This window comes from Orbicella franksi, chromosome 2 (assembly GCF_964199315.1).
Source record: "Orbicella franksi chromosome 2, jaOrbFran1.1, whole genome shotgun sequence".
Lineage (NCBI taxonomy): Eukaryota > Metazoa > Cnidaria > Anthozoa > Scleractinia > Merulinidae > Orbicella > Orbicella franksi.
Genome location: NC_138146.1, coordinates 16,702,501 through 16,715,794, shown reverse-complemented (window position 1 = coordinate 16,715,794; position 13,294 = coordinate 16,702,501). Strand labels below are relative to the sequence as shown.

General features: G+C 41.7%; 1 protein-coding gene across 1 annotated transcript; it reads left to right on the top strand.

The window, feature by feature from the left end:
* Window positions 1-205: 205 nt before the first annotated feature.
* LOC145478298 (uncharacterized) lies at window positions 206-11,844 on the top strand. Its single transcript, XM_081456271.1, has 12 exons — window positions 206-510; window positions 1,295-1,518; window positions 2,041-2,277; window positions 2,669-2,781; window positions 3,291-3,521; window positions 4,486-4,598; window positions 5,251-5,867; window positions 6,528-7,241; window positions 7,470-7,827; window positions 7,939-8,076; window positions 8,965-9,196; window positions 9,839-11,844. Exons 1-12 carry the CDS (start codon window positions 351-353, stop codon window positions 10,239-10,241), a joined length of 3,540 nt encoding a protein of 1,179 aa, XP_081312397.1. The 5' UTR covers window positions 206-350; the 3' UTR covers window positions 10,242-11,844.
* The last annotated feature ends 1,450 nt before the right edge of the window (window positions 11,845-13,294 follow it).

Here is a 13,294-nt window from a genome sequence, read left to right as displayed (position 1 = left end):
GAACACTTCTGGCATAGGAAATCTGGATGGATTAGGTACATCTTTGCTTACAGAGAGACGTTCTGAAAATGTAAAAAAAAAAAAAGAAAAAAGAAAAAATCCCCAGTCGGTGAATGGCCCTTTTAACAAAATATTTTTCTTTTCATTTTTAAGAAATTGAGGAATTCAATTCATAAACACTTAATAAGAGCAAAACATGATTACACCTTTTCTAAGCTAAGCTTAATCGAGGGAACCAGACTTGCGTAACGAATCAAATAAAGACCTCAGATGTTTTCCTCTGATTTATTTTTAGGAGTTGATGGTTGAAATAAAGCGGATTTGATGTTTTCAGTTCCTTAACGTTTCCGATGAATATTTTCTTTGGTTTTATCTTGGTTTCTTTTTTCATAGTGCTTGCTCATCCACGCGTTGAAAAGCTGACAGATCGCACGGGGCAGGAACCTGCAAGGACACAACCTTCTGCAGGCCACGTGCCTTTGATCCGACACAATTCAAGGGTTGGTCCTGGTAAGTTTCAGTAACTTCCTCAAACTCCGGCCCTCTCCATGAACTGAATATCGTGCCCGACTTAGGTCGTGCCGGACCATTCCACGAGTACATTCAGAAACCAAAATGTAAATCCGTCAATTATGAACTGAACCTGGCTTTACATTGCGCCAACAGGAGACGGCGTGGGTTTGTGGGAAGGGTGCGGGAGTTGTAATCCGGAGGTCCCGGGTTCAAATCCTCCTCCCTGTTGCCAAATGAATTTCTGTTCGGTGGTCCCGAATTAAGTTCCTCCACGTCTTGTCAATGAAAAACTGATCAGCCTCCAGCCAGTTGCGATTTTTAACAAGTTTAAATTTCTGTTTGCAGTATCGTTTTTCGATTAGCAGTGTCCCCAATTAACACAGCAATGCTAAATATCCCTAAGTTATAAAGTGACTTATTTGTATTAGTCACCCAAAGAAGCTCTGTCTACTATCTTGTTTACCCAACATGTGACCGGATCTTACGATTTGGACATCAGGAAAAGTCTTGTTAAGGCGGACACTGCAAATCGTTTCAATTTTGTGTAACTGGTGTAACTCTTATGTTCGCAAACCACATACTAGTGGATCTGTAAGGTGTCTCGCTAGCCTAGAAAATCCATTCATGCCCATAACTTCAAAATGAACGCAAGGTAAATTGTATAATTGACGAGAGAGAAGTTCCTTCATTTTTTAACATAATGACTTCTGATCAATGATTCACCCCACTCAGCCAGCGAGGGACTTCCATGGCCCAACTTTTTCTACTTTGCGTTCTTTAGAGTCTTACCAGAATAGCACCAAGGCCCCTAAAAGGGAAGAAATTTTTGCGTCAAGAGATGCGCGTGCCTCCAAGCGTGGTGCATTTGCTGCGCTGCTGGCTGACCCCAAGGTTCAAGAAGCAGTAGTTGATAAAGGAATCGAAGTGGCAGGAAAGTTGGTGGACAAACAACTGCAGATCATCGATGACGCCCAGCAAAAGGCTGCAGATTTTCTGAAGAAAGAGGTAAGTATAAAGAAGCTTCTTTGTGATAGTGCACCTGGAGAGCTTTAAAAGTACATGGACTCGATTGAGCTGTTTTGCGCCGTTCCAGCGTACACTTACTTGGCATTGTGTTCCTGGTGTGAACCTCATATAGGGTACCTAAATTGTATCAGCTAAACTTCCAGTGCGTAAATGCCCAGCAAAACGAAAAACAAATTCTATGCTTGATGTTCAACTTCCAATGTTACAGAAATGAAATAAAGCTGAACCGTTCACCTCATTCTTTTTTTTTGTTTTTCCCTTGAACAGGTTTAAGACCCTTGGCGAGGCACACCTACCTGACACCCCGGGGTGTCTAGTCCTATTAAATGAACTAATAGTCATAACCTAAATAAATAAATCATTACGTTGCTCTTCATTTCACGTTTCTGAGTCACCAGTCACGTGTCAACGGAACAAACAGATCCTCTATTTCTTAACCTTGTCTAACAGACTGCGAGTTCACACTTTTGTCCATAACGTGTCATTTCGGTCCTTTGATAGATTAAGCTAGACATTACACCCGACAAAGGATGGGAAAGCGAAGATATGTTTGTACCCCCTGGATATCACATCGGCGCAAGCGTTACAGGAGGGGACAAATCTCCAAAAGAAGTAGGAGAAATTCCTTACGTCTTTCCCGCAGGCCTTGGGACCGCGTTGATGAACGGTTGCTGGGGAACTGATTACAAGGAGACAGATCCTTGTTATTCAGCTAAATGGAAGTCAAGCGTCTGCCAGGTGAGAAATTAAACGTAATTCAAATGTTGACATTAGTAGAGTAGAGCAGAGCAGAGCAGAGCAGAGCAGAGCAGAGCAGAGCAGAGCAGAGCAGAGCAGAGCAGAGCAGAGCAGAGCAGAGCAGAGCAGAGCAGAGCAGAGCAGAGCAGAGTAGAGTAGAGTAGAGTAGAGAAGAGTGGAGTAGAGTATTTTAGACATATACATCTCAATGTAGTTAAACCCAAATTCAGCCAATAGCCACCTTGTAACAAAACCAAACGCAGTCTCCTTGACCTGCGGCTAATCCATCCCGGCTGTTGTTAAAGAAGCCCCATAAAACCTAATTTAACTTTAAACATGTATCGTCCTAGTCAGACTTCATTAAATTCATCGGTTCTGTTTTCTTACACAGGATATGATCGATGGAGCAGCTTTTATGGGAGTCGGGTTCGATGCCCGAGGAAAGTACAGTCCGGAGTCCAGAAAAATTAGCATTGTACAGAGGAACTGCGCTAACAAGGCAACGTACGGTTACCATTTCCTCTTCACTTAACATATCCATTATAGTTTGCTTTTGATATACCGTTAGATGATTTCTTGCAATTGATATTTCCAAAATATTTTATGGTACTGTTGTGGTTGTCTGGTTTAATCTCTAAGTATTGTTAATTTACCTGCAGTAGTCGCAATTACCAACTAGATCGGAGACACCGTAAGTTTATACTAACGTCATCACTGTGACCCTGCTGTTTTTGAATTGGATCTAAAATTCCTCTCCAGCAATCTCGTTCCCAGAGCCCACGTGTCTTTTGGTCAGCGCCAAGACGCGGAGCTCCGTGTCTTGAGCGCTGACCAAAAGACACGTGAACTCTGGGAACGAGATTGCCTCCCCAGGGGAAAAAGTGAAGCATGCGCAGAGTGACGCGTGTTTCTCTCTTCTATGAACCTGCGTGATAATACGTCACCGTAAAGCGTTGGCAAAATTCTTGCATTCCAATATGAAGTTCCTTATTAACGAATGCTCTTGTTTTTAGGTATGATGGCCTGGATGTTCCTGACACCATGAACGTCCACGGTATTTACGACACTTCTGCTTCAATGATGACTTATGAGAGTCGTGAGGAATATCAGAAACAGTTACAGCAAGAGGCAGGCGTCTCTGGCTCCTACTTTGGTTTCTCTGCTGGAGTGAAAGAGGCCTGGGGAGAGTCTACAGCCTCCTCACGTCAAAAGTATATGGCAGTGATGGATGTTGACGTTGATCGGTGAAATCCTAATCCTCCGTAGGAAAAAAGATGGCGGCTGTACATTTTACAACAATACCGTGCGAACCCTACACAGCCCAAAAAGTACAAGGAAAGCCATATTTTTGCAATATTTGTCCCAGTGCTAACGACATAGTGCATGGTAGGTTGAAGATGTTAGAGCTTTTCTGTAGGTTTTTATGAGTGTTGTTAACGTTTTCGTGCGCTAAGAACTTTGGGACATGTACCAGTCGCCATTTTTTTTTCCTACGAAGGATTGTAGCCATTCCATGTGGTGGAACGTACATGCACTAAAGAGAAACACGCAGGAAATTTTCCACTCCAGGAATTGTTTTCGTTCTTTCTTTTTGTTTTATCTTTCTTTTTGTTTTCATTTCCTTCGTGGGGTACCTGTCGCTTGGTGCGTTTGATAATCCTAATGTCAGGTGCTAGTTTCTTCCTTTAGATGTCCTCCTTCCCGATTACACAACATATATGTGCGCTGTCGTAGTCCCAAATTTTGCAAGGAACTTCTCTTCACCAGCAGCGAAACGCACCAGCCTTTAATTACTGGGATGGGGGACCACTACCTTAAGCAGTATAAACCTTTGAAGCTATATAGAGACCTTTAGATTAAATAAAGAACGAGGCCTAGGACGATTACCGATACCTTTTACTTTCAAAGCAAGCTCATTTTCCGGGTTCACTGGACAACAAAAGCAGGGATTCTGGAAACGAGATTGGCCTGACATGTGACCATCTTAGGTACATGCATAGCCCGCAACGCACGAGAGTCCGCTCGCTGGCTAGAGTAAATACCAGCTACCAGATTTGAAACACGATGTACGCCCTTGCTCCTGAACTGAATCCATCTGAAAGCAGCTGCAAATCACATCTTGATTTTCCTTGAAGATTCATCTTCTGCATAGTTGATTTCGAATTCTTGGACGGCCTTAACGATGATAATCATGCATTATCTTTCCAGATATGAAATCTTCATGGATGAAGTGAAGCCGCAAGATGTAAGTATGTCATTCCTGCGAGAGTTCATGAGTCTACCAACGTCCTACTTTTCAGCAGGCGGACCTTTGAAATTCCGTTAAGTATCAGTTTTGAATTTCTCCTTACAGTAGCCGGTTCTTTCGCTTGTCACCATTATAATGTTGGAAAATTTCATTTCATAAGCATCTTACGAAATAACGTGAAAAGATTTGTAAAGTTTCAATGTATAGTGGAATGTGTCGAGTGAGTAAACTGTAATGAATGAATTGTATATAGAGTGACTGAAGCATACAATTATAGTATCGAGTGTTTTCAAAAGTGTGAAGTATAAAGTGCTTTGTTTAAAGGGTAAGTGTAATATTGCTAATAAATTATGTTAAACTAAGATCTTCGATCCACTCGCAATTTGATTTAGAACATGACAGTTTCCATGAAAAATCCATGCAAAACTACATTTACGTGGTAATTCACTGCGTTCTAACGAAAGCTAATTATTCTACCCTTTGATAACTCGCAAACAAACAAACAAACATACATAAAAGGCAAATAAACAAACAGACAATGTTATTCGACAAGGTGGTTTAACTATACAAGTTTAGCTGCTATGCACGAAGTATTCGATGTAACTTGGGAATGATAACAGTATGACATATGTGTGGCTATAAAAGGACTGACCAGTTTTACAGTTTCCTTGATGTCACTACAACAAGCTGAATCGTTAATTTGACTTTAATTATGTACTTTTTAGAAAACTATATTCAACGCTGGGGAACTCACTTCATTAAATCCGCAAAGTTTGGAGGTCAATTGGAGATCCGTAAGACAATGGACGCTGAAGAAGCTAAAAGTAAAAAGGAATTTGAAATTCAAATGGAAATGGAATTTAAGACATTGTTTGCCAGTGTTGGAGCCAAGGCGTCTGCACAGGAAGGCGAGAGCAGCAGAAAACAATCGAAGACCACATCGACTTCAGTGGTAGCTCACGGAGGAAGTCAGGACATTGCATCTATTCTGTCAGATGTGTACTCACCAACTTTCAAGACGGAATTCAAAGAATGGCTCAAGACAATTCCAACCTATCCAAAGGCTTTTAGGTTCCAAATGGGCTCCATTACGGACCTTCTTAATTTCCGTGCAAACGACTTGTTCCAAGAGGAGACTGTGAACTGGGGCTGTGAAGGGAATGCCGCTCATTTACAGACTGAAGAGAAGGAAGGCAAAACCCTCAAGTACTATGAAGTTACAGACACTGATGGAAAAACGACGAGATATTACTGTAAATATGACAGTCGCCAAGCACTGGAAGATGCCATTCAAATGCGCAGGAGGAGCTTAAAGAGAGCTATTGAAATCTACATGGAAGAGGTATGAGAAAATAGTTTGTCTGTTGTTTTCTTAAGCTCTAGCAGTTTGAATATACCCATGATATGAAACCTGCAAAAATCGTTCGATTCTGTTATGATAGCTTTTGTAGTCCAGTCACAATCATTATCGCTACTATCCCTAAAATCTTTCTTCTGTTTAGGATTTTATTTAGTTGTTCAGGAACCACTTCGTTGCCTGAAAGGTTTTGTGCAAACTTCATCTTTCCTCTACCCAAACTATGACAAACAGCGTGTAACTTTGCCGTTAGCTGTACAGACATCAACCTGATGAAACGAGATTATAACATCAAAAAAGAAAAGAATTCTGGAATTCCTGGTCGGTGCTAATAGGCCCTTTCCGAGTTGCCTCTCTGTCAAAACGAGTCTTCGTGCGAAACCAATCATAGGAAAATGTGTTCCGCCTACAGGTTCATGCTCATCCAAATCAAACTCATTTTCATATAAAAGGTTTCGCACGAGGACACCGTTTTGAAACAGAGGCACCAGGTAACTCGGAAATGGCCCATTGATAACAACATTATATGTGGAGGGCCCCTCCTATGCTAGGTTCGACCCCTTTATGGAAAACACTCTCGACTGGTGTTTTACTGTCCATAACTTTATCAGCATATTTTTGTTCACTGGGATGTCTTTTCTTTAGGGTGCAATGTCCATCTCAGATATTGAGTTGAATGCATGCACGAAAAAGGATCAATCATTCAACGACAATCCACGAAGCCATTTCTGGCGCCGTAAGGACATTCCATCGTGGGGAACAATTACCAAGCACAGCAAAGAGTTCAAGGTTTCTTTCGACATGTTAGACAATCTGCCAAATGTCTACCGTGAAGGGCTCGACATCGGGCACGACATGAATAGGCTTGTGCGATACTACAAGAAGAAGTGGTACACTAGTGACCGAGACGGTTCATTCCACTTGTACGGCGGGTTCGACAATGGGAATAGTGGCAACACGTCCCAAAGGAAAATCTCAATCCTTGGTCTTGTGCTCACTTTTCGGGAGGCTGACGGAAGTCTCGTTCTTTCCAAAAGTGACTTCAAGGCGAGCAAGAAGTTCTTCCCAACTCTTTCTGAAGAATTGATGGGAACTGAGTTAGCCCGAGTGGATATACCATCTGAGAAATCCGACAAGAGAACAACAGAGGCAGCCGAACCTCAGCCAACGTCAGGGCAGCCTTGCCAAATTAAATGGTCCAGTGCTCTTCGGTTTGATCCGACGGACACCCATGGCAAGTGCTTGCATTTCACCGCTTCAACGGCGGGAATTATCTATGTTGTGTTTGCAGCTTTACCTAAGGATTCAGACACGCGGTATTATGTGGAAATATCTCCAGAAAGGGTTGCTATTCTCAAGGTGATCATTTACGTGATTGCAATTTTAGAGAGCGAATGTAAAATTTGTTAATTTACACTTCTTATGTACACGATGCACTAAAGGTAATCCAAGTTTGCCTAGAACTGACTGTCCACAACTGTAAAATGATTAATAACTACTCTGCTGATATTTTGAGTGTATATGTTATTCGGTTTTACGAGTGGTGCTGTTCCGCAAATATTTAACGGTGTTGTATTTTTTTTGTAGGGTACTACTTTAAAGACATCTACGACGAATTCCAACGCCCGGACCCTCGGTGACGCTTCCCTTTACCAGTCATACTTTGTATGCATTACGGAGTCTGAACAGAGCACACTTATTGAGTATGGGAAAAGTCTGGGGACCTCAGACAGCGGAGATATCTATCTGAACATGATTGATATTGAGGATCCTATTAATGCACGTTTCTATGCGTTCGGTAACGATGAAAACCCCGCTAAGGTGATGGATGCTCATCTAGTTTCACGTCAACTAACGAGAGCAGAATGCAAAGGAGATACCGTCAGGGACATGGAAACAAATCTCTGCGTTCAGAAATGTCATAAAGATTGCGATCCCTTAGCTGGTAATACTGAAAGGGCACTATCATAATAACATGACTTGGAAACGATAAAAGTTAATCTGTGAAAAAGTAAATATATATAGTGAGAAACGTTTTGTTTTTTTCATTCTGCAGGTTGCAAATCCTCTGCTGACAGCCCTGACTTATCCGATGGATGTAACGCTTGCAGAGTTGCTCTTGATGTTGAGAACAGTAAATGCATTCCTGAATGTCCAGAACACAAAACACTGACCAAGGACAAGAAGTGTGTCCGTAAGTAAAACTTCTTAATTTTCTGGGAAAATAAGAAATACGCTGATGCCTGTAATGGACCTACTGTATAAAAGATTGAACTCCGCGCATGTGCCTTAGTGTACCAGCAGGTGCCTCTTATCAAACGTACAACTTTTGAGTGGTGAATAACTACGTGCCCCTATGTTTGCTTTGAAATAATGATTGCAAGTCAATACGACGTCCATCAAGATTCTAAACTAAAGCTACTTAAATGATCGATCCTACGACCTCCACTGTCTACACCAACCACCCATGCAATCAACCAATTCATTCTAGTTTTTGTAATGCTGGCCCGGCGACATGTGTGGGTTGATTTTGTTGTTGGTTATCGCTTTGCTCCGAGGGTATTTCTCCGGGTTCTCCAATTTTCCTCCCTCCACAAAACCAACATCTCTAAATATTGTATTTTTTAAATTTAAGAACGGACCTCGAGCTTAATTTCTTGATTTTCATGTTTGACTCAAGGCGTAGGTGTCTTCAAATCAACATCTCATATGCTTATAAGGAACTGACGTAAAGGGACCCTGACCACAGTAGCAAAAATATGTGGTAGTTAAGCAGTAAATTTGATATGGTATTAAGAAAGTAACAAATTGCGCTGAGACGTACAGAAACATACATACAGACAAAGGAAGAGACTAAAAGAATGGCGACAAGAAAACACTGAAAACAAATTAGCCTGTGTAGCTGGTGAGATTCCTCTCACGACTACCTTGCTACGGAAGTCTCGAGCGAGAGGGGCAAAACAGATGAGTGGGTACACACGCTCGCTAAATCTTGTCTGCCATGCATTCTAAAAGCAGAAGAAGGAAACATATGTTAAATTTATTAAAACAGGCTAAAAAGTACCATTTCTTTTCTTTTTAGCAACATTTGATGCAAGAGACACAGTGGAGTTTTACAACTTCCCTTCCATATCGGAATTTACAATGTGTTTTTGGATTAAGCTGGACGAGTCATGGACGGGTGGAAACCCAATCCCTCTCTATTACCATCAGAAAGACACACAGATAGTGATTTTATTGTATCTAGAAAGTGGAGAAATTCAGTTTGTGTTTCAAGTGACACCAGAATTTCAACAAGGCCATGAAGACCAACGGTAAGCATTAGTTCAACGCCAACGGTAAGAATTAGTTTAACGAGTGTCGTCCACTACAATAAGTTAAGGTAAAGTCTGCATACGAGTCAAGTGGCCAACCAGACCGGAGCTTATCCCGGTTTCCTTAGCACAGAGCGACTAGGAGTATTTCTACTCCCCCCTGGATGGGATGCTAGTCCATCACAGGGTTACCCCCAGCATTAAATTCGCCGGTACCCATTTATACACCTGGGTGGAGAGAGGCACTGTGAGAGTAAAGTGTCTTGCCCAAGAACACAACACAATGTCCCCGGCCTGGGCTCGAACCCGGACCGCTCGATCCGAAGACGAGCGCACTAACCATGAGGCCACTGGGCCTCCCGTCCACTACAGTACAAGTGCTTTAAGACGTTCTTTTATTTGCAGCGAGTAACTCAAGTTCACACCCTACTGCATGGCTGTGTTCAAATTTAGCCGCTGCCAGCTTCTATTCGGACAACAAATGCAAAACTTGACAGCTATTCCTCTTCCAGTTTAAGCACTTTGATTGGGCCGGTTAAACAACAGCAACCTGATAGTTGTCAAAAGATTGAATGAAAACTTGTCAAGTGGCAAGGCGCGGCATTCAGCGCTGTAACACGAAAAATTGTTTTTTCATTACAGGATGACGCTAAACCAGCTAAGGGACTACCGGTGGCATCAAATTTGCGCGACGTGGTCTGGTTTTAATGGAGTAGTCCGCTATTATTTAGACGCGACGGAAATTTTATCAGACAGAAACCCAACCAGAGGAGAACTTCGAGGAGGGCAAAAATTGAGTATCGGCGGCGGCCAATACCTGTTGACAGAATTCAATGTGTGGAATCGAGTCCTTAGTGAGCAAGACATAGCAAACAACGCAAAGAAGTGCGACGGAGGGAAAGGAAACGTGATACAATGGCACCAAGGATTTGAATACCTAACTAATAATAAGAAAACGTACAACAGCCCTTCGGTCTGCGAAGCTCCAGCCAAAATAGCCGCCGCGGAAGCAGTCACACCTCCGACCAATGAAGGTTCCGGTTAATTAAAGTAAAATATATTCTATATCTCACTCAAAGAGCGTAATTATCTGACCTCCAGCTAATAGCAACTGTGAAACGGCACAAAATGTCTTCCATTGAACCAATAAAGTTGTTTCTGGGTCAAGTTGCTGAGTTAGAAATCTTGGTCGTTTAAATAAGCCATTTCCGAGTTGCCTTTTGCCTCTGTTTCAAAACGAGTCTTCGTGCGAAACCATCCATATGAAAATGTGTTTACCCTAAAGGTTCATTTTCATCCCGGGGGAGTACTCTCACAAAAATTGGGAAGGGGTGTGCGACCCGCTTCCCAAAACCCTTACCCTATTTATGACCAAAATATGCGATTTTCCCTACCCTATTTATGACCTGACCAAAAATTTGAAACCCTATTTATGACCTGACCCTTAAATCAAAACCCTGTTTTAGACCTGCGTTATAATAGTTCCCTAGTTCAGACCAATGTTAAATTACTGTAAACAAAATTTTTGAAGGGCTTTTATTGATTTTCTTTTCGATAATGATGAAAAAGTGCCTTCTTCTTAAAAACATACCCGTATCAAGGCTTGAGTGCAAAAACCATACCCTATTTATGACCAAAATGGCCAAAATCAGCTAAAATCTATACCCTATTTGTGACCAAAACGGCTGAAAAACCATACCCTTTGGGTCCGCACATACCTATATAGCCCATATAAGGGAGTGGCCCCCCTCCCGGGATTTTCATGCAAATCAAACTAATTTTCATGTAAAAAGTTTTGCACGAAGACTCGTTTTGAAACAGAGGCATAAACGAACTCGGAAATGGTCCATTATTGGCTTATGAAACGCTTCAATAGCTTATAGATTACTGGCCGATGTTCGGGAAAATGAGACAGCGCTCCATCCACGAACTCATGCACACGATACCGTAATCAACTCTAAAGCCCCCATTTGCAGGGGCGGTAGGGGTAGCTGTTTTGACTTAACAAACGTTCACGGCGAAGGCAGACTGGTATAAAGTTGTGACTAGCATAAACCTTCCTCCGTGGTATTATCTATTTAAATGCGAGTGTAAAACAAACACTTAAAAACGCGGAAAAATTTGCCAAGTCGCAGTATAGACTGCTGCGCGTCTTATCTTAAATTGTATGAACAGTTATTATAGTAAACTTCCGATAATATAAGTCCTTCCAAAAATCAAAATTGTAATCTTGGTTACCTCTACATAAGGACCCTTTGCATTCAATTGAACACTTTTCTGTTGCAATACACTCCCTACCCATATCTTATACACTGTCATGTCAGTCCAGATACTGTATTTTCAAGATGTGCACCATCACACGTAGTAAACAAGTAATATCGTTTCTTAGTGCAGGGTTCTACCACCTTAAGTATTCGATACATGTCCGTAACTGTCGAACCGTCCCAGTCATATCCTGAATGGTTCTGCATCGGTGTTAGTTTACTAAACGATCCCTTTGAAAGGCCCTGCACGAAAATGGGAAAACTGAAAAATGACATTGTTGAGATTGGGGAACATTGAGATGGATGAAAAATCTCGACGCGCCGTAGTTATAATATGTAATGATAATAATCTCTGATCTGTCAGATACTTATGTTGCTGAATGAGGAAAGCTCTACCGGCCGAGTTCCGAGGGGGGGGGGGAAGGGCGGGGGCGGGGGGGGGAGGGCGGGGGCGGGGACGGGGGAAACTCCCAAATAAAAATGACGGGGGTGCTTGTCGTAACTTTAAGGGTTTAAAAATGCGATTTTGATACCTCTTAGGGTGTCTAGCCTCAAAGGGTCCTCAGCGGGAGCTTTTGCTGTACCGTTTAGGGTATTGAGCCGAAAAAATATGACAAGAGAAAATGTGTTATGTAAGAACTGGTACCTCTTAGGGTAGAAGAAAAATTCAAGTCACCCCTAGAAAACCGGATTTTGCTACCTCTTAGGGGGTCTTTTCAAAATTTCCGACGAGCACCCCCGTCTCTTTTATATGGGAGTCCCTCCCCCCAGGGGCCGAGTTATCCCAGTGTCGGTTGAACAACAAGCAGGAAAGTCTGCATTGTATTTATTAAGTTGCATGCTTGGCTTAGTCACGATTCCTGCAGTCACCGACCCTCCTAAGGTCACTGTTATTACTTTTGCTGCTTGCAGCCTTTGTTCATGCGTGTTTTCTCCTCTGTAATCATTTATATAACTTAATTTACCATGATAAAAGATAAGAATAAAAGCCAATTTTTAATCAACTTTAAAATGGCATAAAAGTCACCCTTTTCGGCCAAAGCTGAAACACACCCAAGACTTCATTTTATGACTTTAAACCAAACCATTTTATAGTTTATTTATCAGTTATTCCCCAGGTAAGAGAAACCAAATTCGCTCCCGGCCGCACGTCTTTTCTGGGGTATTGTTTATGGAGCAGTCTTACTAAACTAACTTACTAGGGAAAAAGGTATGATTTGCCTACAAGTCTCGGTAGTGATCTCAATTAACGGAACAACTTCAAGGATGCATGTGGCTTTACTTTCACGTTTCCAAGCGATATTACCGTGGTTAATAACAGGAAAAAAAAAACATGGATTCAAAGGCTCATCATACGGGAAAACAACAAGCATAGTATGAATAAAAAGAATAAGACTGAAAGACATGCAAACCAACCAGGACTTATTACTTTATTTAAAACATGTAATAAGTCAATTACATGTACATTGTGTATTGATCATTGTGCTATATACGTACTTGTCCAATTACCTTTGTCTCCTAATATACATTAAGTTTATATACTATTGCTAACAATAAATTAGAGAACTGATTCTAATCAGTGATCACTGAACATGTAATGAATTGACCATGAAATTCACTACATAAGCTGCACATTGTTTCATTGGTTGAAACTAATTACCTATTTCTCTGCATGCATTGCGGGCCTGTGAGGCTGGATTTGGAACACATTTGCATGGCATGTGAGGGAACTGGTTTCAAATGTATGTGTGTATTTTTGACAACAGTGCAGACCTGCGGCCTTTACCATCAACTTATACAAAGAAAGCAAATCTTCAAGTGATGTGCAATGTTG

What these genes read in the sequence shown, in the direction of transcription:
- LOC145478298 (XM_081456271.1), top strand. Translation starts at nt 351, where the DNA reads ATGAATATTTTCTTTGGTTTTATCTTGGTTTCTTTTTTCATAGTGCTT. An exon ending in AACTGCGCTAACAAGGCAAC is followed by an intron (nt 2,782 to 3,290) that starts GTACGGTTACCA and finishes TCTTGTTTTTAG; the next exon opens with GTATGATGGCCTGGATGTTC. An exon ending in AGATTGCGATCCCTTAGCTG is followed by an intron (nt 7,828 to 7,938) that starts GTAATACTGAAA and finishes TTCATTCTGCAG; the next exon opens with GTTGCAAATCCTCTGCTGAC.